A 25,494-nucleotide genomic window follows, 5' to 3' on the forward strand; every position below is an offset into this window, starting at 1 on the left:
AAAGTTGCATTTTTCATTAATGCTTGGTTTCTTACAGAAATCTTGATGTTATGCTGGCTGGTTTCTGCTTATTATCTCTCTGTTGGTGTTTTTATCAAGCATCTGATGGTTTTTGGTCATCCTCTGACGCTTTTTTGCAAAGCATGAATTCCTTCAGCAAGTTCACTCAAAGTTCACACAGGTTATAATAACCAGAGGTTGGAAGTTGACAATCAAACCTCTTAATCAGTAATTACGCAATAGTCTTAATATTAGCAGATTAACACATCAGCAGTTCCTCGTGTAATCACAACAGTAGATAACAACAGAACGAAGCATGCGCTGTCACAGTGTCAGCAGATCTTGCACACCTGCAGCCTCTCCTATGGTCATAATCTACAGTAGATGACAGTTGGACAAGGCGAACCACCTGCAGCCACTTCCTGCAGTCATTCCTCCCACTCAAGAATCTAACCACACTTGTTTCTGTGTTCACTGACTATAGTTCACTGCTTATAAGTAAAAACCGAAGCACATCTAGGTAAAAAGAAAAATGATTAAGAATGATTAATGATTAATACTAATAAAATGATTAAAAATGATGATATAAGAATGATTACTTATTGATTAAAGTAACTGATAGACAGGAAATTCTTACTGTCTTGATGTTTGTTTTGTAACACAATTTTCACTAATTCTGCTTCTGCATTTTCCTTTGCTGGGGTTTTCGACAATGCCTTGCTGTGCTCATTCTGCTCCCAAAGCACACATGCCTGCTTACACACACTGATAACAATTTAGGCTATGATGTTCTAAAATAATTCGCAACCCATCAGACTGATCTGTAATGACTAGATGAGTCTGGTTCTTTGTCTTTGCTCCTGAAGCTCGGCTTGTAAACAGTTTAAATCCATATTACAGCTCATTGTCATCCGCTGATTTAACAAGAAATATTTGAATAAATAAGTTTGATGTTTTAACTTTCGTCATTTCATAGTTTGTCCACCAGCGACATGACTGTAAGGACTGTAGATCCCCCTCAGGATGAATTGTAATAACTGGTTTTCATCTGGTGTCATCGTGAGATGAAATGTTAATTTGTCCAATACTTTATGATCAAATATCTGCACAACTAATGACATTCCCATTTGTCTTGTATAGTAAAAGCTGTAATGGAACGAGGGGTGTTATGCTTCATACTGTTAAAATTACACAGTACAAAAAGACAAATCATTAAAATGTTGTTGATTATTTACCACACTGGAACAACTGTCTCATCATTTAATTGTTTAACAGTAAATTTACTGAATGCAGGGTTTTATTGTTTTTATTTCAGTGCCATCTGGTGGAAATATCAAGACTGATACATGTTGGGAGATGACAATGCATTACCCTGTTTTCACCAAGACTCTTTTCTTTCTATGGAAAAACATGCCCTTAAAATAAACTGAAACATTCTACTCTCTATCACATAAAAATCTACAAATGCTAAAAATGACCTATTCAACTTCCACATCATCTAGTCACCTGTGCACATCGTAAAAGAAATTACTCATTCTTTTGAACAAATTACAAATGCTTTGATACATTTATGCAAATGATTATGTACAATTGTGTGTTTCCTCTCAATTGCTTATGTCATGATGTTGTGATGTGCAGAATAATCTGTGGCCCGACAGACAGGAACATCGGCCTACAGGGTGCTTCCCATTTTCCACTTCTAAATTCTGTACTTTTTTCTGTTTTACAATGCAGCGTTGGCTAACTGTGACAATATGCTGCAATAACACCAGTGAAATAAATAAGAAAAGGAGGTTTGGTGCTTTTTGTAAGTATCTGCCTCAAATTAACCAATCATTATTTTAGAAATGTGATAGCCATCTACATGGACGAATCCCCCCGCGATAGTCTGTCACGCCTTAGAGTTTATTAATGTACTTTTTGAACAAAGTATGGAAAGTTACCCTGGCAATAAACCTCATTCTGATTCTGATTTTGATTTTGTTCACGAGGACCAGGCCTGCTGATATGTTGACTGATGTCAGAAAGTGCAGAGACAAACGGTTTGTGAACAAGCCTCACTTAAACAGAGTGGATCACCGGCAATCTGCTGGGACTGACAGTATTAATGCTCATAATATACAAAACCAAAGTGAAAGGAAGAGGAAGAAGATTAGAAGTTGTGATGGTTCACATCTCAGGAAACGGTCGGTGTAGAAACCTCTGATCAACCAACCATTGAAAAGAGGAACTGACAAAACCAACTGGAGTTCAACCGAGGATTTTTCGCATCCAAGATCAACAAAATGAGGAGCTTTCTTCTTCTTCTTCTCTCACTGATGAAAGGTAAAAATATTTCTGCTGCCTAATTCCTGATATTAGACATTTTAATAGAAAACAGTTGCACCTCTTCAGAAATTAACTAGTTTCAATACATCCTGTGTGTGACTTAAGCTACAATTTTTGTACCTCTTCACTTTAACACAGGTCACAGTAGTATTGGTTCATAAAGCAAAACCAACAGGGTCAAATAACTGTCTGCTACATTTAATACTCATTTAAACATATTTTCTGCCTCTCACTGAGTAATTTGGCTGACAACAGTGATACAATCTACAGTCTGTTAATAAAAGGTTACTACACAGGTAGCCTGGTTGTTGTGATTTCAAGTGAATATGCAGCTATGTTTGAATTTGATACAACATCAATTGTTTTTGACAATTCAAACACACGTAAACACAGTTTGCTGATATTGAATATGGATAGAACAAAAAATTTGACTTACTGTAGAGTCTACTCCTTAAAAGCAGAGAAAACACAAGCAGAAGTGAAAGTAAGGTACGGCTACTTTTGGCCATTTTCATTTGTGGAAAAATGGCCCGAATGTTCAAAACGGCCAAACAAGAACCAAACTACTGATAACATTTCAAGCTGCTTTAACTGTGGCAGCAATATTCAGAAATGGACAAATCAAGCAGAAACACACGCATTCATTTTTGAGTGGAGTGTCTGGTCACCTGAACAACATAAGCCCCTGTATTTACTCTTATTTTAGCTCATTAGCTGCCACATGCTCCACTGTCACCACCAATTAGAGGCTAACATTTTTTATCTGTTGTTTGCTGCTGGACAGGTACAACCCCATTAAAAACAACAACAACAAAAAAACTGGCACGCTGTGTTACGAACCTCCAGTGGAAGGTCCACGCTGTGTGAACTGTAAAAACAAAATGTGATGATGTGCAAAACACTGAAACCTCGTATTTAATTGAAAATAGCGACAACTTATCAAATGTTGAAACTGGGAAACACTTTTCAAAAAAGTTGTGACAGTGGCAACAAAAGAATGGAAATGTTGTGAAATGATAAAAGAAAACATCTCACAATAAATTAGGCCAGCTTGCAACAAGTTAGTAACTGATGTATAGATGGTTAGGGGTTCATCCCTCTGTGAAAGACTGTGCTGGCAGTTTAAGAATAATTTTTCTCAATGTAAAATTACAAATAATCTGGGGAATTTGTTGCCTAAAGTACATCATACCATTAAAATATTCAGAAGAAATCTCTGTGCACAAGAGTCAAAGCTGAAAACCAATATTGGATAGCCGTGACCTTTGGGCCCTCAGGCACTGCATCAAACTCAGACACAATTCTGTAGTGGACATGACTGCTTGGGCTGAGGAACACTTGTGTGAACACAGCTCATCACTGCATTCACAAATGCAAGTTGTAACTTCTAAACTATGTCCAGAAACGCCACCGTCTTCTTTGGGCCCAAGCTCATTTAGGATGGACTGAGGCAAAGTAGAAAACTGTCCTGTGGTCTGATGAGTCAAAATTGTAATTCTGTTTGGAAAAAATTGGCCTCAGGGCTGAAGAGGAGAGGGACCATCTGGCTTGTTATAAGTGCACAGTTCAAAAGCCATGTGCACTTGTTGCACAATGCATGGCCAGTAACCTGAACATTTGTGAAGGCACCATTATTGCTGAACGATATATGCAGGTTTTGAAACAACATGTGCTGCCAGTGGACAGCGTCTTTTCAGGGACAGCCTTGTTTATATCAGCCAGACAACGCCAATCTAGACAGGGCCAAGAACACTGAAGTCCTCTATAGGCAGGGCCAGAGCCATCTCTATTTTTTGAAGAGGCTGAGGTCCTTCAACATCTGCCAGACTGTGCCGAGGATGTTTATGATGTCTGAGGTGGCCAGCGCTATCCTGTTTGTAGTTGCATGCTGGGACGGCAGGCGGAGGGTTTGTTGAGTCTGTTAGCGTCTAACAGACTCAACAAACTGATCCATAAGGCCTGTGACGTTGCTGGGGTGGAGCAGGATTCTCTGTCGGTGGTGTCAAAAAGGAGGATGCTGTCCGAACTACACGTCACCTGCCTGTGTCCATCAAACTTTACAACTTCTCCCTCTAAGTGTCTGACGCACAGACACTTAGTCACTAGCTGCACCTTGTATTGCAATAACTGACATATGGTGAAATATTCTCTGTTTCATAAATTGGTTTACTCAGCTAAGGATATTCAATCCATTCCACCTCACTGCCAACATTCATTATTATTCATTATTATTACACTATTTATTGTTTCTGCTATTTATCATTACACCTCTGTTAATACTACTGTAAATATCCACATTCATTATCATTTATCATTATTCCTTATATGCGAGTATCCGTAACAGACAACTTCCCCTCGGGGATCAATGAAGTATTTTGATTCTTCTTACCACATTATGCAATTGTTACAGCATAATGGATTTGTAGTCAAAGAGTCTGGTTGCTAAACTGGCCTCCCTGCAGTTCTGACTTGTCACCCATTAAAAATGTTTGGCGCATTATGACAAAGGAGACCCCAAACTGTTGAGCAGATGAAATTCTACATCCAGCAAGAATGGGAAAATATTCTACTTCAAAATTGTGGCAGGCGATCTCCTCAGTTCTCAGATGCGTACAGAGTGTTGTTAAAAGAAGAGGTGATGCAACAGAGTGATAAAACTTGAGCCTTTACCAATTTATTTGAAACGTGTTGCTGGCATCAATTTCAAATAAATTCAAACTGGGCATATAATTTACCAAGAAATGTAAAGATTCCCAGTTTCAACATCTTTGTGCTATTTTCAATTAAATACGTGCTTTCAATGTTTTGCACATCATCACATTGTGTTTGGGAGTTGGTAATAACCATGTGATTGATCCAGATAGTCACAGCTATAAAAATTAAAACAGAAAGTCAGTATTTAAAATAGACATAAAGTGATTACTTTACTTTACAAGAGCTCATCCTCCCACTCTATATTTCCACCTACTGACAGGACTAACTGAGTCAGGCACTGACTGATTCATCTTTGTGATCTACTGATACAGAAAGAGTTGATTTTGAATGTGTATCAGTGTCTGACATGATGTGAACTTTTCTCTTTGTCTGATCTACAGGTTGTGAGGCCTGGTCTACAGTGAAAGGATGTCCAACAGGATGGGTTGAATTCACCTGCAAATATACAGAGACGAACAGAAACTTTCAATTTATTGATGTAGTTACTCCCAAAGAAACCATAACCATAAAAAGCACTGAGAGGAATGTGTGGGAAAACAAAGGCAGAGTTTCCCTGTACCATGATGCAAAAAATAAAAATCTCATTGTGGCCATTAAACAACTTGAACATAAGGACTTTGGAGGGTACAAGTGTCAATTTAAATCCCATGATACCAAGAAACTGATACTTGGTAAGAGACACTCAATTCACACCTCAAGCAACAGATTTAATCCAAAATTTATTCAGATATAAGATATTTTCAGTTTGGTGCCACTACTGCAAACTTCTTAAAGTTTGTAATGCACTGTAAATTCCCAAGCCTAAACATTTTATTCTGTAGAGTAACTATCAGCTTTCAGTCATTTTGCCTTCAGCTACACAAATTAAAAGAAATTGTTATCAATTTGCCATAAAGAACGAATACAAGACAATCATATTCATTACACTTTACAAAATAGAAGATAAGATGCATTTCCATCCATAGCACAGTTTTAGTGATACATTCTGATCAGCTGAGTCAGAGTCACAAATGTTTAAAACCCCATTTGTATCAAACAGCCTTTTTACCACCTTTTTATAATTTATCCTCCAAAGGATTTTTGTTATTTTCAAATTGTGTTATATGTTTAGACACTCCCTTAAATACACCTTGACACATTTTATTTTTTATTTTCTTTGAACGTTAGAAGAACATTGTAATTCTGGTTTTGAAAAGGGGCTGGAAATAAAGTGTACTTATATTTCACATTTCACATCTGTTTTAATTTACAGACAAAGACTGCCAGGGACAATTTATTCAAACTGCGTACAGAACAGCTAAAACCACCATCACATGTGATTACACAGGAAACAAATACAAGTTCTTCTGCAAACAGAACGGTTCAATCTGTGAGGATATTTTATCAACAAAATCCTCTCTGAAGTCAAAGGGGACATTCACTCTCACAGAAACCAACAGTGGCTTCAGTATGTCCATCAGTAACGTGTCCTCACATGATGCTGGTGTCTACTGGTGTGGAAAGGAAACACATGAAGGAAGTTACAGAGCTGCTCTCAGAAAGATACAGCTGGAGGTTGAAGGTGAGCAGCACACATCTGACACTTTGAGCTTTGATCTACTCATACAGATAATTTAGGTGTCTCTGAAATATGTTATTAAATACAGTCACTGATAAAAGATGCTGTCTACCTTTCTCTGTCTACAGAAATTAAAAGCTTCACAAGGTATCCAACTATTGGACAGGATCTGACATACTGGTGTCAATATTCAAATGGTGTTTATGTAAATAAATTTATCTGTAAGGGAGAAGATCCATCTATATGTCAACCTCTAGTAAGCATCGCACAGCGCAACAAAAAGACTGGGAAGTTTTCCATGGAGGATGAAAAAAGTAGGGAAAATGTCACCATAACAGTGAGAGAAGTAACAACAGACGACACTGGGACGTACTGGTGTGGAGCAGAAAGCACTGACAAAACACACAGCAACAAATTCTTCCAAAAACTGGTGATGACTGTAGGTGAGTGATGTTATTTTATTGTGTAGATGTAATCTGACCCTAGGTCAGATTGTAGGAGTGTTACTGAAATAAATCCTTACTTTGAGTTGACTATCAGTCCAATCGACTCTGAGTTTGTTTATTTATTCATCATGTGTGCAGCATGAACAGTGTATTTCCTTGAATTTTAAGCACACAACAATAATGTATTGTGTTCAATGGCATCATGGACTTAACCGTGTCCTTGTATTCTGTTTTCTCTGAACGATACGTCAGAGTTTTCTCTAACTCATTCAGTATTAAACGTGCTTGGTGACCAGCAACACACAGTCTGATCTGGGCATGTTATGCACTCACAATCAAAACTGTAGAGAGCAGAGACATGCATGCATGCTGTCATATGCTAATGGCTCTCTTTGAGACTGCCACAGTGTGCAGACTCAAAGTGCCACAGTGTGTTTTCATTTCCTGCACATGTTCAGAGCAGCATGCTGCAGTAATATAACAGCAGGACTGTATCAGCAACAGCCAAAACCAAAGTGATCAATTTTAGCCACACAGATGTAACGTTAAGTGTTTAACTGTGCATCACATTTTCTTAAAACAAGCCTTAAAACATTCCTCATTCCTGTATGTGCATTAAAAGTGTTACTGTTCACTGTAATTGTGATCCATACCATCTGTGAAGAGAACTCTCTTTCAGAAAGCAAGTAAGAACATTTCCCACAATGACAAACTATTCCTTTAAAAGGCTGAAACACAATAGACCTTATTCACAGCAGATATTTTGACTTTTCACAATAGGAAAAGAACAGGTGTTAATAACATTAAGGGTGGCTCTGTTCTATTTAAGTGTCCCAGTAAGTCGTGACAGTGAGTCAGCATGAACATCACCAGGACCCTGAAACTGAAGCAGCTAAATGGATTCAGTCTCAGTTTACATTTGTGTTTGAGGTGGATCTATTAACAAACCCATCATTTGCAAGGGAAAAAAGGATTGTTGTGTGGAATCTGAACTCTAAAGTTATTGTCTATTTTCATGCCAAATTTCTTTCATAAAAATTTCAGTATCACCGACATCATCCACAACTCTTGTTTCTTCAACTCCAACTACTGTGTCTGCTGAGAGTCGCGGTAAGAGAGCATATATATTGATATCTTAAACCTTCAGCTGCAGAAGAGCAAGTGGAGGAATGTTTTAAAAAGTTTTACAATTCAGTTTCTGTAAATTTACTCTTAAAGTCCTCAACACAGGCAGCTCTGGATAATGATGAATCGTGCCGACTGTGTTTTAAACAAGTCAGGGTTTTATTTTGTTCTCTGGTTTATCTTGCAGGTGACTCTCCGGTCATCATTACTGTGATCGTCTGTGTAGCTGTGCTGCTGCTGCTGCTGCTCATTTTCATCCTAATCTACAAACGTAAGAGTTATTACCAGTTTGTAGAAGAAACACGCAAATATTGTACACAGAAAACTACATTCACTACAGCTCTACCCTGTGTTGGGGTAATGACTGCATGACATTAGTAGTGACTACATGTGCCTGGAAGATGATCTGTTGTTGCATCTTTGCTCATTTTTAGTGGTAAACAGTGGTAGGTAAGTCCTGTTCAGTGAAACCACACTGAAAAATACAAAACCAAGAGTGCAACTTACCTGGACAGTACAGGTATATTAGGTAGAAATATTTGAGTTTGATGAGAAGTGATGAAATTAATCCACTTTATGTCTTCTGCTTGTTTAGTTCATTAGTGTTCCCTTTCTTGTCTTTCTGCCAGGATATTCACATTCAAAGAACACAAGAAAAGGAGCAGCAGCACAGAACATCAGAGAGGTCAGTGTATAAATGAAAGTCTGTGTGTGGTGGTACTTTATAGGAGGTGCTGTTATTTCTGGAAAAACTGTGCAAAAGCTGGACTGCTCATCTCTAACTGGTGCCAGATATTTCAGTATTTGGGTTATAAGTACAAGAAAACACTTCCGGTACTCTTGTTTCAGTGGTCTGATTTAGATTCAGGTGTACTACGACCTCTGATAACCTACTGGCAAACACATTTCTTCCCTGTTTTTGCGGAAGATTTAAATTGGCCATGATGTTTGAATATTCCATATGCCTAGCTAGATAACTACTAAATACTAGGGTAATGTTTAAGATGTACTGTTTCAGATGTTTATTGGTCAGGTACACTGAACTTTCAGGGCGCAGTCTTCTTGCTCAGCCTTGTTGCTCTCAGGCTACAGTCTTCACAATTTTGTAAGAACACACAGACTTTACATTTTGCTAACAAACACTCGGCCAGTTGAACAGATCGTATGAGGCTCAGGCCATATTTTAGAATTAATCGCATATCCGATTGAGGGACAATGGAGCCTTTATGGATTTTAACAAATTGTTGCACTCAGGCCTGATAAGGCTGCAGCTCTGAAGGTTATGTTGTGTGATACAGTACACAGCACACAAACCTGTGCTCGTGTTGATTTTAATGTTAACTCTCTTTTGTCTTATGCACATACACTTTTTGCTAATTTCAAGATGATGTCTTATTGTTGATGTCTCATTTCTTAAGGTGTTTTATGTCTTTAGAAGTGTTTTAGGGTAGAATCCACTATTGTTTTAATATTGATTATGTGTGGACGTGGATGTGGAAATGGTGGGTCTTACCATAAGACCCACGAGAAGAGGAGTGAGACAGGACATATTTACCAATGTAATACAGAGTTTAGGGAGTTTCAGGGATCAGCTTGGATACTATTTGTTAAATACTCAAATAAAGTTGTTAAAGTGTGAAAAGGGATTAAAACATCAGAAGCTGTTGTGGTACAGGGGACTACTGACACTGTTTGTTGTCTTTTGAATTTAATTATTTTAAAAACTTATAAAGCACAATATAACCTTTTAAAGTTAAACCTTATAAGTTTACAGGCTTGTCAGGACCCGCCCTACTCTGCTTCTGATTGGCTAGTAGTTCATAACTAGGTAGGCTACTTCGCATGTGCAACTCCCAACAAAGATCATATACATTTGAGATGCTTCACTCTGTAGCTGAAACGGAGCAGAGGGTAAAAAGAGGGGATGCAGCAATGTGCAGTATGACAAAAAGTATGTTGTTTTTTGAAAATTAAATCATGTAAACCGGTTCTGGTACAATCTGTAAATAAAATGATGAACCTGAAAATGAGCATAAAAAGACCTCTTTAAAGCAGTTATTCCTGGCTTTGTACAAACGTGCACTAGTCTGTAACATCAAATGACACCACAGTAAAACTAGAGGTCCTGGAATTAACTTGTTTATAATTTAACCAACAATGTTGCGCACATTTGAGTGTTTATTGTTAGGATTCAAAATAATGTGTTCAGACTGTATCTTTCACTCTTCCCTGGTAGGATTATGTCTACGAGGAGATACAGCAGCCGGTCCAGGCTCCAGACTCAGGAACTGAGATGAACACGATTTATGCCAATGCCAACTTTCCCACAAACCCCTCTGCCTCGCTGCATTACTCTACCATCAACTTCCAAAGCAGCTGTGACAGAGCAGATGGCGAGGCAGTGATCCTCAAACCCAGCTCTGCTGCCTGTGAATATTCAACTGTGAAGCGAAGTGAAACATACTCTACTGTCAACCAGCCGTCCAGCTCTTCAGAAGATCCTCTCTACACAACAGTCAACAAGCCACAGCAGCACTGAGCAAAGATCAGCAGTCTCAGGAATTTATGACATTTAAATAAGGTCAATATTTCAGGTTATTCACTTCTTCCATATTACAGCTGATTATTATCTTATTAGATGACTTAATTTATCACAGATACTCTACAAGGTAAATGTTTTTATCATACAACAGCGCTCCAGTGCTGAGGATGAATTGAAGAGTCTACCAGCCTCGGAGGAAGAAGCTGCTCTGTAGTCTGGTGGTGCAACACTTCTGGATGTCTTTCCAGACAGCAGCAGGGTGAACAGGCTGTGGCTGAGTGGGTACCTTTAGAATCCTTTCAGCTCTGCGCAAGCACCTCAGCTCACCAATATCACTGATGGTCAGTAGATGGGTACCAATAATCCTCTGTAGAGCCCTCTGGTCCTGGGCCGTGCACATCCCATACCAGCTGATGATGTTTTCAGTCTGTTGCTCCTCTGTAAAAAAGGACAAGTTAATTGTATATTGGTATTGTTTTTTGTTTCGGATGGGTAACAACAAATGTTTGAAGAATTATGTTTTTGAGCCACAATGAGACATTTGTAGTTTTGAGTGAAATATCTCAACTCTTGGATGGATTGCCATGAAGTTTGGTTCAGACATTTACCGTATGTCCCCCTCAAGATGAAATGTAATAACTTTGGTTTTCATCTGGTGTCATCATCAGATCAAATGTTTATTTGTTCAATCCTTTATGATGAAATATCTGCACAACTAATGACCCATGGGCTTAGTATAGTAAAAGGAAAATCATTAATGAAATGAGACGTGTTTTGTGTCATACTGTGTTTCATAAAGTACAAAACAACAGTCATTAAAATGTTGCTGATTATTTTCCACACCGGTAACAGTCTCTTCAGTTTATCTTTTATACTGAATTAACTGTATATACAGGGTTTGATTTATTTTATTTTAGTGCCATCTGCTGGTGATATCATGACTGACATTGTGGGAGATGACAATGCATGCTGCCACCTTTTCACCAAGACAACCTCTTTCTACAGAAGTACATAAATTGAAAGATGCAACTATCACATAAAAAAGTACAAATAGTAACTTTGCATGCTGAATATCTAAATAAGACATAAATAAAAGTAAGAGATTGCAGGTACAAGACCCTAGTGAAGCCTTCCAGGCATGTGCAGCTGGTAGAAAGCCTCGGGGAAGATGCAGGAGTAGGTGGAGAGATTATATATGGAGTTATATAACTAAAGTTCAGGAACAGGATCATGGCTCTCTCTCACTAATTTGACCACCTGCACCTCATTCAATTCCTCCAATCACACTACCCGTGTTTCACTCATTTCATCCACCTGTGCCTCTCTAATCCCATCACATGCTCATACGTATATAAATCCTCTCTTCTGTTTCTCAGTTCTCACATTATTCCCCCCCCAAACCCCAGTTATCTCATCTCTGCAGCCTCACAGCAAGAAGGTCTTGGCTCAGCCCAGGCCTATCTGTGTGGAGTTTGCTGACGCTCATGTGCCCATTGTAGGCACTTTGACCGGGGAAAGGGGTCAACATGGGCACCCTGACTGGTCTATGTGTACATAGCCCCATATACCACAGGCTGTGATGCTCTGTGTGTTCTGACACCTTTCTATCAAAGCCAGCATTCACTTTTTCGTCCGTTGGATTGGACCAGCTTTCGCTCCTCACCTACATCAATGAGCCTTGCCTGCCCATGACCCTCTTACCAGTTCACGTATCATTTATGGCTCTACTGCTAACTTTAACTGCAGTCAGCTAGTTAGCAGCCCTATTAGCTGACTCTAGGTGGACTGGGAGCTCAGAGTACTTGGAGGTGTGTTGTAGTTTGTTAACACCTAGCGCAGGAGCTTTGGACCGCTGAAGGAGAGCCGAGTGTGGCAGAGCCCAGTTTGGCAGAGAATACAGTACCGAGGACATTTACGTCTGGACCAGGACTCTGACTCCAGGGATGACGAAGATGCTTTTTTTTTTTATTTCTTTGTAAATCTTTGTATTGTGACGCTCTGTGGGGTCATGAGTGGGTGTGGCCTGTCTCTCTCTTTCTCTCTCTTTCTCTCTCTCCTCTTGTAGAGGAAGAGCTGATTGCAGTAACTCTGGGCACCTGGGCTAATTGCCCTGTAGAGTATTTGGGACTATCTTCCCATTTTGGCAAGGAGGCTGCTGTCGACTCCAGGTCAGACCTTCCTGCGGGCCATGGTTTCCCCTTTAGTTTGGTTTTCTTTGGTTGGACTATTGCTTTGTAGTATTTATCTTGTTTTCGCATACAACACCACCTACATACATTCATGCAACCATCATCCTGCAGAGACACTACTGAAACCACAGACTACATACCTCATACTTTCATTATGTTTGAAATAACTATAACAACTAATTTGGCTTATTTTTGTTAAATAAACATGTTTACCATGGTGTGTATCCCTTTTGTTGTGGCCTTTTGAGCCAGGTCATAACAGTAATCGTGACAGCATTTTAAAAGATGTTTGGTGGTCATCTTACTGACAGACCAGACAAAGCATGAACATGAAGAAGCATTTTGGCATCATTTTAATCCATTTATTCAATTTTACTACAGCAAAATGTCTCTTTTGGGTTCAGACCCATTTATTTGGCGAATGTGAACGAGCCTTGAGAAGGCTAGTTGGTGCTGCAGGTAGTACTGCCATAACAACAATACAGTGGCAACGATATTAAATGTTCATCCCTCATTCATTCATTCTTGTTAAAGCTACCTGCGGAACTGTTTCCAAACAAATCAATATTAAGTATAGGGAGACGCAGAGACCCACATAGACGATGACGACAGGACGCAAGTCTGTCATGTAAAGTGGTTTAGTGCGGTCGTAACATTTTGTTCATGAGGACCAGGGCTGCTGATTGACAGGAAGAGAGACCAATCGGTTCACGAACAAGCCTCACTTAAACACTAAGGGGAAGGCTGTTGATCTGATGGGACTGTTAGGACTAATACTTATGCAGTAATATACAAAACCAAAGTGACAAAGACCGAAAGAAGAAGATAGGAAGTTGGTGGGTAACACCTCAGGAAATAGGTCTGTGCAGAAACTGTAGATCAACCAACCAATGAAAACAGGAACAGACAAAACCAACTGAAGGTAAAGAGTTTGAGGATTTTAACATCCAAGATCAATAAAATGAGCTTTCTTCTCCTTCTCCTCTTCTCACTGATGACAGGTAAAAAGATGCCTGATTCTTGATTTTAGAGATTTAATAGAAAACTGTTGAACTGAAGAAATAAACCGGTTTTAATACATCCTGTGTGTGAATTCACGTAAAGTTTTGTACTTGTTTACTTTATCACAGGTCACTGTAGTCATTCTGGTTCACAAAGTAAAATTAAAAGGGTCACATAACTGTCTGCTACATTTAATACTCTTTTAAATATATTTTCTGCTTCTCACTTGGTAATTCATCCGACACAACAGTGATCAAACCTACAGTCTGTTGCTAAAATATCACACAGAAACACAGGAAGTAATGCTTTTTTGAATTTATTCATGCGGAATTGTTTTTGACAACTCAACATAATTTCTTGGCAACATAGTTTGTTGATGTTGAAGAAGGATAAAACAAAGATTGTGACTCATGTGTTGTGAGAACCAAACTCATTATTCAAAATTTCTAGCTGCAATATGCAGCAATATTCAGAACTGGACAGGACATTTACTGATATTTATATAAATATTATTGCAGAATTATAAGTGACAATACAATTAATTGGAGCTGCAAAGACTCTATGATTAAATTGGCTGAACTAAAAAACCTTTGATAAATTACCAATTGGTTGGAGTTTTTTTTTAAAAGTCAAAATTCTCTCATTCCAGCTTCTTAGAAATTGAATATCTTCTGGTGTCTTTCATCCTTTAGGACAGTAAACTGAATATCTTTGGGTTATTGACAAGACATTTGAGGAAGTCATCATAGGTCATTTAATTTTTTAGTTAATACATTAATGTTGAAAATAATGTGTTTGGTGTGCACCACCACCTTATAATTATGACACATTTACAGATGTCATGGATTACACATACACTGAAAGGTTCGCAGCTTAAAACTGCTGCCTTGCTAGTGAATGAGGTAGCTAAACAGTATTTACATTTGGATAGGTTCCAGTTTAATGTAGTATGTTTTGGCCTTTAAACAATGCAGCACCAATTTATCATCTGAATTAACACTTGGAAACAATACTTTTGTGATCTACTGATGCAGAAAGAGTTCATTCAGACTCCTGCAGTAGCTCTGGGATTATTTCAGGGTCTGACATGATATGAATGTCTTTGTCTGATCTACAGGTTGTGAGGCCTCGTCTGAAGAGTCTAAAGTGAAGGGATGCACAGACGGATGGGTTGAATTCACCTGCGAATGTCCAAAACCAAATGAACATGTTAATTTAGTTATTCACAAAAAAACAACCATACAAAGCACTAAAAAGGATGTTTGGGAAAACAAAGGCAGAGTTTCACTGTACCATGATACAAAAAAAAAAAATCTCAGGATGGCCATTAAACAACTTGAAAAGAAGGACATTGGGACGTACACGTGTAAATTTAAAAATAATGAAATCAAAAAACTGGAATTGGATGTTGGTAAGAGACACTCACTTTTATTATGTTTTTAATATAAGTTTGTAATGCACTGTAATTCCTTACCAAGCTTAAACAATTAATTTTCCTTTTAGTCATTTTTTCTTCAGCTGACAAATTTCAAGACAAGCAGAATTATTACACTAATCCATCCATAGCACAATATTGATCTATTTTGATCAGCTAAGTCACAGTCACATACTTTTAAAGCTCCACTTTTATCAAACGTCCTTTCCACAACCTTTTTATATAGTTATCCTATAATGGTTTTGTGTTGTTCTTTTCATATTTTGTTATTTGTTTAAGTAAGCATGGACAGAAAGACGTTCAATTTTTGTTCCAAACGCAAATGGGAAGTTATGGACAATCAGATTATTTTGTCACCATATGCATGCCACACACTTCTGTGAAGCTAGGAGGCTCAGCTAGCATCTCATACCAACCATTTTTATCCACATTAAACACCAAGCATCTAAATAAACTTATATCACAACTGTAATCACTATACAGGTAGTTCTAAGAACAGGTAGAACACACATCACGCTACACGTGACAATGACCAGACACAGACTGAGGAAACAAGCCAGTATATTTACATACACACACATGGGTTAACGAGCTGGGAGGGGGATCCACAGGTGAAAGACATGAGGGACTAATCAAGCACACAGACAGGTATAGTGACAGCAGTGGAAAACAGACAGAACACATGTTACAAAATAGCAGACAAGAATCTAACCGCAGACAATTACAGAATAAGACAGGAACTAAGGCAAGCACAAATCAAAACCAAAAGACAGGAAACAGTAAATAAACCAACGCTGGGCAGACTGAACACAAAAACACAACAGACCTCATCAAAATAAGATTTAACAGATCAGAATAACAACCTAATTCAGACACAATCAGACCGATCACAAATAAACTGGGAAAACAGACTGAAGCTAGGATTAAACATAAAGACATTAACTAAGTCACAGAACAGGTAACTAAGATAAGAGACAAAACAGATACTAAGTAAACTACACCATGAATAAAATAACAAGGCTAAACAACTCACAAAACTAAAGAAATCAGCCGACTAATAACAAGAAACGCAGCAATATACATTCTCAGTTGCAACCGCTGCCTTACTTTTGTTGTTTTCGCTGTATCCAAAAACACTGTTTATCTGTGTAAACGAACAGCGTCATTGTCGCGTTTCTGTGCTCATATTGAGGGAGAGAAGAAGAGTTTGTTTTGGGGGAGGTTTTGATGGTTTATTGCATAAGATATATAGCTTTTTTACCAGGTGAAGATGAAAATATCATTTTCCTTTATTGCATCTTCATTTACACTTTAATAGAAAAATAATGATAATAAATTTAACGTTGATCCATATTCCTTACGTTTAACTTACCAAAGACCAGAATTATGCATATAGGCCTAATGGTTGAGGAGTTATTACTGAATTATGGTGGGTATGTTATTTTAGGCGTTTTTCCTGAAAATAGGTGGCAAGGTCTGTGCACCTTTGAAGAACATTGTAATTCTGGTTTATAAAATGGGCTGGAAATAAAGTATACTTTTTTTCACATTTCACCCTCTTTAAATTTACAGACAAAGACTGCCAGAAACAATTTATTCAAACTGCGTACAGAACAGCTAAAACCACCATCACATGTGATCACACAGGAAACGAATACAAGTTCTTCTGCAAAGAGAAAGGTTCAATCTGTGAGGATATTTTATCAACAAAATCCTCTCTGAAGTCAAAGGGGACATTCACTCTCACAGAAACCAACAGTAGCTTCAGCGTGTCCATCAGTAAGGTGTCCTCACGTGATGCTGGTGTCTACTGGTGTGGAGTGGAAACACATGAAGGAAGTTACAGAGCTGCTCTCAGAAAGATACAGCTGGAGGTTGAAGGTGAGCAGCAAACATCTGACACTTTGAGCTTTGATTTTCTCACACAGATGACTAAGGTGTCTCTGAAAATTGCTGTTAAATACAGTCACTGAAGTGCTGCTTGTCTGTCTCTCTACAGCTACTATTACCAGATTCACAAAGTCTCCAACTGTTGGACAGAATCTGACATACTGGTGTGAATATCCAAATGGTGCTCTGATAAACAAATTCATCTGTAAGGGAGAAGATCCATCTATATGTCAACCTCTAGTAAGCACCGCACAGCACAACAACAACACTGGGAGGTTTTCCATGAAGGAGGACAAAGACAAGAGAAATATCACCATAACAGTGAGAAACGTAACAACAGACGACACTGGGACATACTGGTGTGGAGCAAAAAGCACTGACAAAACACGCAGCAACCCATTCTTCCACAAACTGGTGATGACTGTAGGTGAGTGAATTTGTTTTTCTGTATGAATAACTGGTATCATCAAAAGGTGTTTGAATAACATGCCGATTTCTTAAGTCATTTGGCATGGTGTTCCAATGCAATTTTTTTGTATCTCGTGCGTCATTTCCCTTTATTTACGTTACGTTACGTAAGTTAGCATTCTACATCGTTGGCTACATAGCGTCAGCTACGTAGCCGGTCAACATTCATAAAGTCACTGATTTAGGTTTAGGTACTAACATTTCTGATGGTTGTGGTAAGGGTACGGGCTTCGGGGGACTGTCAACAAGTTATTTTGCTAACTGGGGGTGGCGATGTATGTTAGTCCCCAAGTGCATGCATGGTGAATAAATAAACCCTTCTTCAATGGATCTCCACCAGAACAATGATTCACCATGGGTAAAGCAAAAGAAGCAGTAGAAGAATCAGGGTTGGTTTTCCATGTGGTGAAGTGCAAAACGTACTTGGCAGCAATAGACGTTTTTGTTAAAGAAGACACTATTATATCACAGAAGGAGAAACACAGGTGTAAATAATAAAATTCATGAAGACTAAATTCCATTTAGCTGCTTCAGTTTCAGGGTTCTGATATTGTTCATGCTGACTCACTGTCACAACTTACTGGGACACTTACAGAGAACGGAGCCGTCGTTAATGTAACATCTGTGTTTTTCCTGCAATCAGACATATTTCACTCACAGCTGAAACAAAAATGTCTTCATTGTTCAAAAGACACAACTGAGCAGAGGTGGAAATAAATGAGTTACAATTAATCAGTTAGTTTTTTGTGTACTTTTTAAAGTAGTTTTTATATTCTGTAGTTTTACTTTTACTTAAGTATGTTTTGATTGTACTCTATTTTGCTACATTTTAAATCACGTCCGTCTGATTATGACTCTTGCTGCAAGCATGTAGGTCTTGTGCTGAATGTGACAATATCAGGCTTTGTTTATTCTTATTAATATAAAAGCCATTTTGCTACAATTAGGCTTCACACAAAGGCTGCGGCAACCTCTGTACACTGGCAAACTGACCTTTCTCTTCTCTGGAGATATAACGCCTGGTATAGAGGTTAAGGAGCTGGATACTATGTTGTGCCAGACATATTCTACTTTAACAAGAGAGTTTTGATATACTCCTTTGTCAATTTTATTATTTATTTAATTATATATTAATTTGTTACTGGGACAGACTGAGGGGCAGAAATGGGGATGGGGGACACAAACATCACACAACAGACACCACAGAGAAAGGACAACACCTGCAAGAGAACAGGAGACAAACAGACGAACAGCAGCAATAAACAGCTGACATAAGAAAACAACTGCAACGAAACAGTCAAGCAAAATAAATAAGCAACACAGCACAGCCACGAGAGCTGGAATAATAGCAATTCATTTAAATAAATAACTGCCACGGGATATAGTTGTTATTGCGAGTGGAACGCCACAACAGCGCCACACTGACCCCTGCGGCAGGCAGGAAGAGAGCTCGAACTATCCGAGACCACATGCCCTGAGGACAACCATGCCCTGTCCCGAGGGAGAACAGCAGAGAACAATGCTGAGGAGCACCCAGCCCAGCCAGAGGCAACCCGACCCCAAGTGCAGGAACCACCTGACCGAGCAGACCGTTCTCATCTCAGGGCGTCCAATACCTACGCTTTCATAAAAAGTGACAAAGCATAGTCATTTGTAGTGACAAAGTAGTAGTTGAAGACGCTCTGGGTGCGAAGTCTTAAAGGTGTTCAAAGCCCCCCAAAGCCCCCTACCCTTACCATAACCATCAGAAATGTTAATGCTATAAGTCAATGACTTTATGCATGTTGACCGGTTAACCCTGCAGCTCACGGCCGATGTGCTAGCAGGTAACAAGTAGCAGGTAGGTAATGATGCACTGAGATGAGAACGCATTGGACCCAGACATAAGCAAAAGCTCAAAGAGTGTTCTCCTAGAGCAGAAGCCAAAGACCTGAACCGCAAGCTCCCACAGATCCCAAATGAAGCTCAGCACAGCCTGAACCAAAACCCACCAACCTCCTCCCCTAGCCAGGACCCCCCCGGCAGTCAGGTTTTATAGCTGATCCATGATGATCGTGGAATGAAATGAATGGCAAATTAGCCAAAAAGACATAGGTGCATGATGGTTGGCACTAGCAGCCTGCTGGTAACAAGTTATTTATTATAACACTTATAATTATAATAATATTACCATCAGTTTGAATGTAAATAGGGATATGACTTAATATATGGTCCTGTGTTTCCCATTTTCCCAGTCCAATGCCGCCCGCCATAGCCTAATCTGTTGCGCCACAATTTCATAATAAAGAGAAGACATTCTTAAAACTTCTCATAAAAACGTAATAATGTTGTTTTTCGCCAATGCTTTGGCAAAGTATCTGTCCAACCGAATTAAAATCAAAAGCGTGACATGGCTTTGTGCACTTTTCAAAAGAAAAGTATAAATAAGATATTAAATTAGTATAAATAAGTTATTTCAGTCCTGGCAAGAGCATCCTATTGGACCTGCTTAATTATTTGCAAAAATCACCATCAAAATTATTTTGATCAATTATGAGATCACAATTAAATGATATGATATACTTTGGAAATATTGACCTTTAAAAATAAATTGAACAGTGGATTTCCTAGAAGTAGAGTACAATTCAATTGAAAAAGCATACAAACAGGAAATGTAGTAATGTGTTCAGCAGCATCATATCCTTTTATTCCATTTTCTCTCCATGATACATCAGACTTTTCTCAGTATTGAACGTACTTAGTGTCATCACTGTAGAGATCTGATACATGTGTGAATGCTTCCATATCCTTATGACTCTATTTGCATGAGTTTTGGGACTGCTACAGTGTGTAACGACAGTCTAACACTAACAGCTGAATTGGTTTTACCTTTCTTGTTGACCAAAAGCTCTCTGCCCATCCTCTTGGCTCCATCTTAACAAATATGCCACATAAAACACCAGATTATTAACCAGTCAAAACAAGAGCGTCATTGCAAATTAGAATGCAGCACAAAAAATCATAATTATTGAAAGCCAAACTCATAATTGAAAGTAGCAGAAGAAATGAACCCTTTCACTGTATGTGATGAAACAAACTGTTCTTTATTATTTATTAAGCTCTGTAACTTGCTTTGTAAAGAAGCCACTTTGAGAAAGCATTTGACTTTTTTTTCAAATGGCAGCCAGCAGTGATATCCTGTGACTGACTGGCTCAATATGCAGTAAGATCGCTTGTTGCTATTTTAGCTCTTGTTTTCATTTCCTGCACTTCCATGTTCAGAGCAGCTGCAGTGATGTGACAGAATTGTGTTAGGTGTTAATAACCGTAATGATGACAAGTGTCCCAGAAGCAGCAGAATGGATTTAGTCTCATTCATTATACTTTATTTTTTTTAATTATTATTTAGTTTCCTATTTTCATTGTGTTTCAGAACCAGTAGAGTGCAATTTTAAAAATGTTAATATTTGTGCTTGAGGAGAATCTATTAACAAACCCATACTTCACAAGAAAAATGATAAAATAAGATTGTTGAAAGAAATCTGAGGTGTAAGTTTGTTTTTTTTTCAGTATCACCAGCCGTATCATCTACATCATCGACATTTCTGGTTTCTTCAACCCAGTCAAATACTGCGTCTGCTGAGAGCCGTGGTAAGAGAGCACGTTCGATATCTTAAACCTTAATAGAACAAGAGGAGGGGGAGGAGGAATGTTTAAAAGCTGTATTACAACATGTTGTGTTTTAAAGTCTGTAAAAGATTTTAACACAAAAGATTATTCATAGAAGATGTTTCGACTTGACACAGCAGGAAAAGCACAGGTGTTAATAAAATCATTAACGACTACTCTGTTGTTTTTAAGTATTCAGTAAGTCATGACTGTGAGTCAGCATGAACAATATCAGGACCCTTAAACTGAATTTCAGTCTCATTCATTCAATTATTTTCACCCGTACTTTTTCTACTTTGACATGATCAAATGTTCATTTTCATCAAAGTGGTATTGCCACACATTCACTCAACTAATTTGGTTTCCTATTTTCATTGTTTTTCAGAACCAGAGTCAGAAATTGAAACTAGAGTCTAATTCTTGCCAATTTTAATTTATTTTTTTTTCAGTATCACCAATAGTATCACCAACATCATCCACAGCTCCTCTTTCTTTAACCCAGTCAACTACTGTGTCTACTGAGAGTCATTGTAAACAGCATGTTTGATATCTTTAACCTTCTGCTAGAGGAGAGCAAGAGGAGGAATATTTTAAAAACGTTAAAGTTTCTGTAAATAACCCTTTTAATTACTCAATACAGACAGATCTGGATGATGGTGACTCATACTGACTGTGTTTTGAGCAAGTCTGGATTTTTATTTTGTTATCTGGTTTATCTTGCAGGTGGCTCTCAGGTCGTCATTACTGTGATCGTCTGCGTAGTTGTGCTGCTGCTGCTGCTGCTGTTTGTGCTAATTGTGATCCTTTTCTACAGACGTAAGAGTTATTACCAGTTTGCAGAAGAAACACGCACATTTTGTACACAGAAAACCACATTCACAACAGCTCCATCCTGTGTGGGGGTGAAGTCTAAAAAGTCTTTTCCTCCTGGAGGAAATGGTTTATGTTTTTTCTAGCTTCCATCTTTGCTCATTTCTGATTATAAAAAGTAGTAGTTAAGTCCTGTTACATGAATCCACACAGAAAAATACAAAGTCCAGAGTATAACTTTGCTGGACAGTACAGGGAGACTATGTAGATAGAGAGACTGTGTGTCGATTTGATAAAAAAAAGGGTGAATTAATCCACTTTGTGTCCTTTTGTTTGTTTATTTTTTTGTTGTTCTCTTTTTATTTCTGCCAGGACGTTCACATTCAAAGACCACAGGAAAAGAAGCAGCATCACAGAACATCAAACAGGTCAGTGTCTTGTCGTGCATGCACGTAACCCTGTGTAATCTGACCAGCAGCTAAACACCTTCCCTAATCAAGCACTGAAGACTGGGATCGTCGTAAATCAGCTTATTAACAGAGAAAGGGTGAAACTGAGAAATGAAAAAACAATTACTAAAGTTACCAAAATATAAATGAGTCTCAAGCACCATACAATGATAATTGTCTATAGACGTAACAGACAGAAAATATAACTTCACTATATAACCACATAGCTACAATGCTGTGCTAGTACTGTAGCTAACATGTAATGTAACAAAGCTAACGTAAAGGCAACAAGGCAACTCAAGTTATACAGATTATGGAAGATAACCTATATCCATCCATCCACCGTCAACTGCTTTTCCTATGTACAGGGTCGTGGGGGGGCTGGAGCCAATCCAAGCGTACATTGGGCGAAAGGCAGGGTAAACACTGGACAGGTTGCCAGCCAATCGCATGGCCAAGATAACCTATACTGCTTTCTAAATGAACTGAAATTTACTTACATTTAGCACAACATAAAATATAAGAAGCCAACTAGCTTACTGAAGCATACTAACATGGTTCCATCCTATTAGCTATCAGTCATCATCAGCATAGTACCAATAATCGAGAGAGATGCAAGAACAGTATGTCAGCACACATTTTCCATTCTGAGAACGCTACCAAAGGCACGGAACAGAAGATCGAACTGGATTGTAAGAGCCAAATGAAGACAAACCATGAGGCTGTCCTGCTCCCGATTAACTTCCTGACTGAGTCACAACACCGGTCGCTGTCTTCTCACACCCTGCAGAAAGCGTATCACGAGGGGCTGGGTGAAGATTGTCCTGTCACCAAAACCCATGACAGAAGAGATAGCTGCAGTGCGACTGTCCCTTCTCCATCAGACCTTGCAGGAAAGACAAAACGGATCCCACCGAACAGGAAGACAGGCGCTTGCGAAACGCATCCAGTGGGCAGTTGGTTTTTGTGCCAGTTGGCAAACAGATCTACCTCTGCTCTCCCGAAGCGAGCTCAGATGTGCTGAACCACATTGGTGTGCAGTCTTCACCCGCTCAGTTGGGGGCCAGCCCTCGACATGAGGCCAGCCACCCCCTTTCTCCAAAACCCGGGACGTGAAGGGCTTTCAGAGACAGCAGGTGTTCTGATGCCAACGGCCATAGGTTCACCGCCAACGCCAATAGAGACACCCTGCCGAGCAGCACCCGCTCTCTGCCAGACAGTGAGAAGACCCCCAGAACCGCGGGTCGTCCTGCACTAAAGTTGAAGGTGGGGGGAGGGGAAGTCACCGTGCATCACTTTTGCTTCTTGAGGTCCAGAGGGAGCACCTGATGAACTGCTGCCCTGAGGCCCAACAGCAGCATCACTGGCAGCGCTGTCACATCTATCCCCTGCTGCAGACTACGCTGTCATCTTTTTTCCATATTTTTCCACCAGCGATCCGTTGTCATGGCAGCTGGTGAGCCGCTTGCTTGTTAATGACGCAGCCTATCAAACAACTAAAACAACCAAAACCAACATCTGAACCCTGTGTGTTCAATGCTGCTTTAACATTACCTGGTCCAGGCTTGTAAAATATCCACCGTGTAGCGTCATTACAAGTTTTTTTCAAGTCTGTGTGAATGAACACATGCACATAAGACGACCGCTACCGTTGCATGTTTGTTATGAATATTTAACCTACAGTGGTCAGATTTATATTCAGGTGCGTTACGGCCTCTGATAAACAACTGGCAAACACATTTAATCCCAGTTTTCTAAAAAGATTCTAAAGAGAAACCCAGGAGGATAACTTGTAAACAAAACACTCCCTATAAAGTATTATACTGTTACCACATGAGATAATGATCAGAAACCCACTGCAGAGTAGCTACAGCAAGATGTACTGTATTTCATTTCATATTTATTATTTCACTTGAACGAGGAGGAATAAAGTTGTTAAACTGTGAAAACACATTAAAACATTTCAGAAGCTGGTGTGGCACGGGACAACCAACACAGCTTTCGTTCTTTTATTTTATTTGCTTTTATTTTAATTAAAGTACCTTTTAAATCAGTTACTCCTGGTTTTGTACAAACCTGTGCTGATGTTCGCATTAGTCTGTAACACAAAATGACACCACAGTAAAACTAGAGGCCCTGGAAATAATCTTTCCAAAAATGAATCTGTTTGTAATTCAACCAACAATGTTGAGGACATTTTATATACTGAGTTCTTATCATCTGGATTCAACACGATTTGTTCAGACTGCATTTTTCTTTCTTCCCTGGTAGGATTATGTCTACGAGGAGATACAGCAGCCCGTCCAGACTCCAGACTCAGGAAATGAGATGAACACGATTTATGCCAATGCCAACTTTCCCACAAACTCCTCTGCCTCGCAGTATTACTCTACTGTCAACTTCCAAAGCAGCTCTGACAGAGTTGGTGGTGAGGCAGTGATCCTCAAACCCAGCTCTGCTGCCTGCGAATATTCTGCTGTGAAGCAAAGTGAAACCTACTCTACTGTCAACCAGCCGTCCAGCTTTTCAGAGGATCCTCTCTACGCAACAGTCAACAAGCCACAGCAGCACCGAGCAAAGATCAGCCCTGTTAGGAATTTATGACATTTAATACATGTATGGCCAAAATTTCAGGTCATTCATGAGTGTTATGGCAGAAAATTGTGTCCTCTTACATTTAATCGTTTATGTATGATCTTTTAATATTATCATTATTATTATTGATATAGATATGTATTGTGTTTTTATCCTTAACCTTTCCTCTCCTATACTCCTTATGTTGGTCTGTCAACATTTACTAGGGTTTAGGTTAGAGCTGTGAGATTGTTTTGATGTTTTCCCCCCTCTTGTTGTTTCTCTCCTCTCATTGAATGTTCATTCAAGGCTGAG

General features: G+C 39.0%; 2 protein-coding genes across 4 annotated transcripts; both read left to right on the forward strand.

Annotated features, from left to right (window-relative positions):
- Positions 1-2,045: 2,045 nt before the first annotated feature.
- LOC119885745 (polymeric immunoglobulin receptor-like) lies at positions 2,046-11,554 on the forward strand. The gene is made up of 9 exons (XM_038695962.1): positions 2,046-2,325; positions 5,424-5,714; positions 6,296-6,604; positions 6,730-7,044; positions 8,092-8,157; positions 8,360-8,443; positions 8,802-8,857; positions 10,409-10,753; positions 10,866-11,554. The coding sequence occupies exons 1-8, from the start codon at positions 2,286-2,288 to the stop codon at positions 10,709-10,711; spliced, it is 1,464 nt and encodes a 487-aa protein (XP_038551890.1). The 5' UTR covers positions 2,046-2,285; the 3' UTR covers positions 10,712-10,753; positions 10,866-11,554.
- Positions 11,555-13,184: 1,630 nt separating this feature from the next.
- Positions 13,185-25,372, forward strand: LOC119885743 (CMRF35-like molecule 8). Of its 3 annotated transcripts, none has more exons than XM_038695958.1 (8): positions 13,185-13,904; positions 15,023-15,316; positions 16,988-17,221; positions 17,340-17,657; positions 21,248-21,328; positions 22,070-22,162; positions 22,529-22,584; positions 24,877-25,372. In XM_038695958.1, the coding sequence occupies exons 1-8, from the start codon at positions 13,865-13,867 to the stop codon at positions 25,207-25,209; spliced, it is 1,449 nt and encodes a 482-aa protein (XP_038551886.1). In that variant the 5' UTR covers positions 13,185-13,864; the 3' UTR covers positions 25,210-25,372. The 3 variants fall into 3 exon arrangements, with proteins under 3 accessions (XP_038551886.1, XP_038551885.1, XP_038551887.1); XM_038695957.1 differs by having other exon boundaries at positions 13,186-13,904; positions 16,913-17,221; XM_038695959.1 differs by having other exon boundaries at positions 13,186-13,825; positions 16,913-17,221.
- Positions 25,373-25,494: the final 122 nt, after the last annotated feature.

Source organism: Micropterus salmoides, unplaced genomic scaffold (genome assembly GCF_014851395.1).
Source record: "Micropterus salmoides isolate LMB-PRFRI ecotype aquatic unplaced genomic scaffold, ASM1485139v1 Ms_hic_scaffold_4, whole genome shotgun sequence".
In the NCBI taxonomy this organism is placed as follows: domain Eukaryota; kingdom Metazoa; phylum Chordata; class Actinopteri; order Centrarchiformes; family Centrarchidae; genus Micropterus; species Micropterus salmoides.

Bases quoted from the DNA above. Each gene is read 5' to 3' on its own strand.
- LOC119885743 (XM_038695957.1), top strand. From the start codon at position 13,865: ATGAGCTTTCTTCTCCTTCTCCTCTTCTCACTGATGACAG. The intron at 17,658-21,247 runs GTGAGTGAATTT...TTTTTTTTTCAG, and splicing joins CAAACTGGTGATGACTGTAG to TATCACCAGCCGTATCATCT. The intron at 21,329-22,069 runs GTAAGAGAGCAC...TTTATCTTGCAG, and splicing joins TGCGTCTGCTGAGAGCCGTG to GTGGCTCTCAGGTCGTCATT.
- LOC119885745 (XM_038695962.1), top strand. From the start codon at position 2,286: ATGAGGAGCTTTCTTCTTCTTCTTCTCTCACTGATGAAAG. The intron at 5,715-6,295 runs GTAAGAGACACT...TTTAATTTACAG, and splicing joins TACCAAGAAACTGATACTTG to ACAAAGACTGCCAGGGACAA. The intron at 8,444-8,801 runs GTAAGAGTTATT...TCTTTCTGCCAG, and splicing joins TTTCATCCTAATCTACAAAC to GATATTCACATTCAAAGAAC.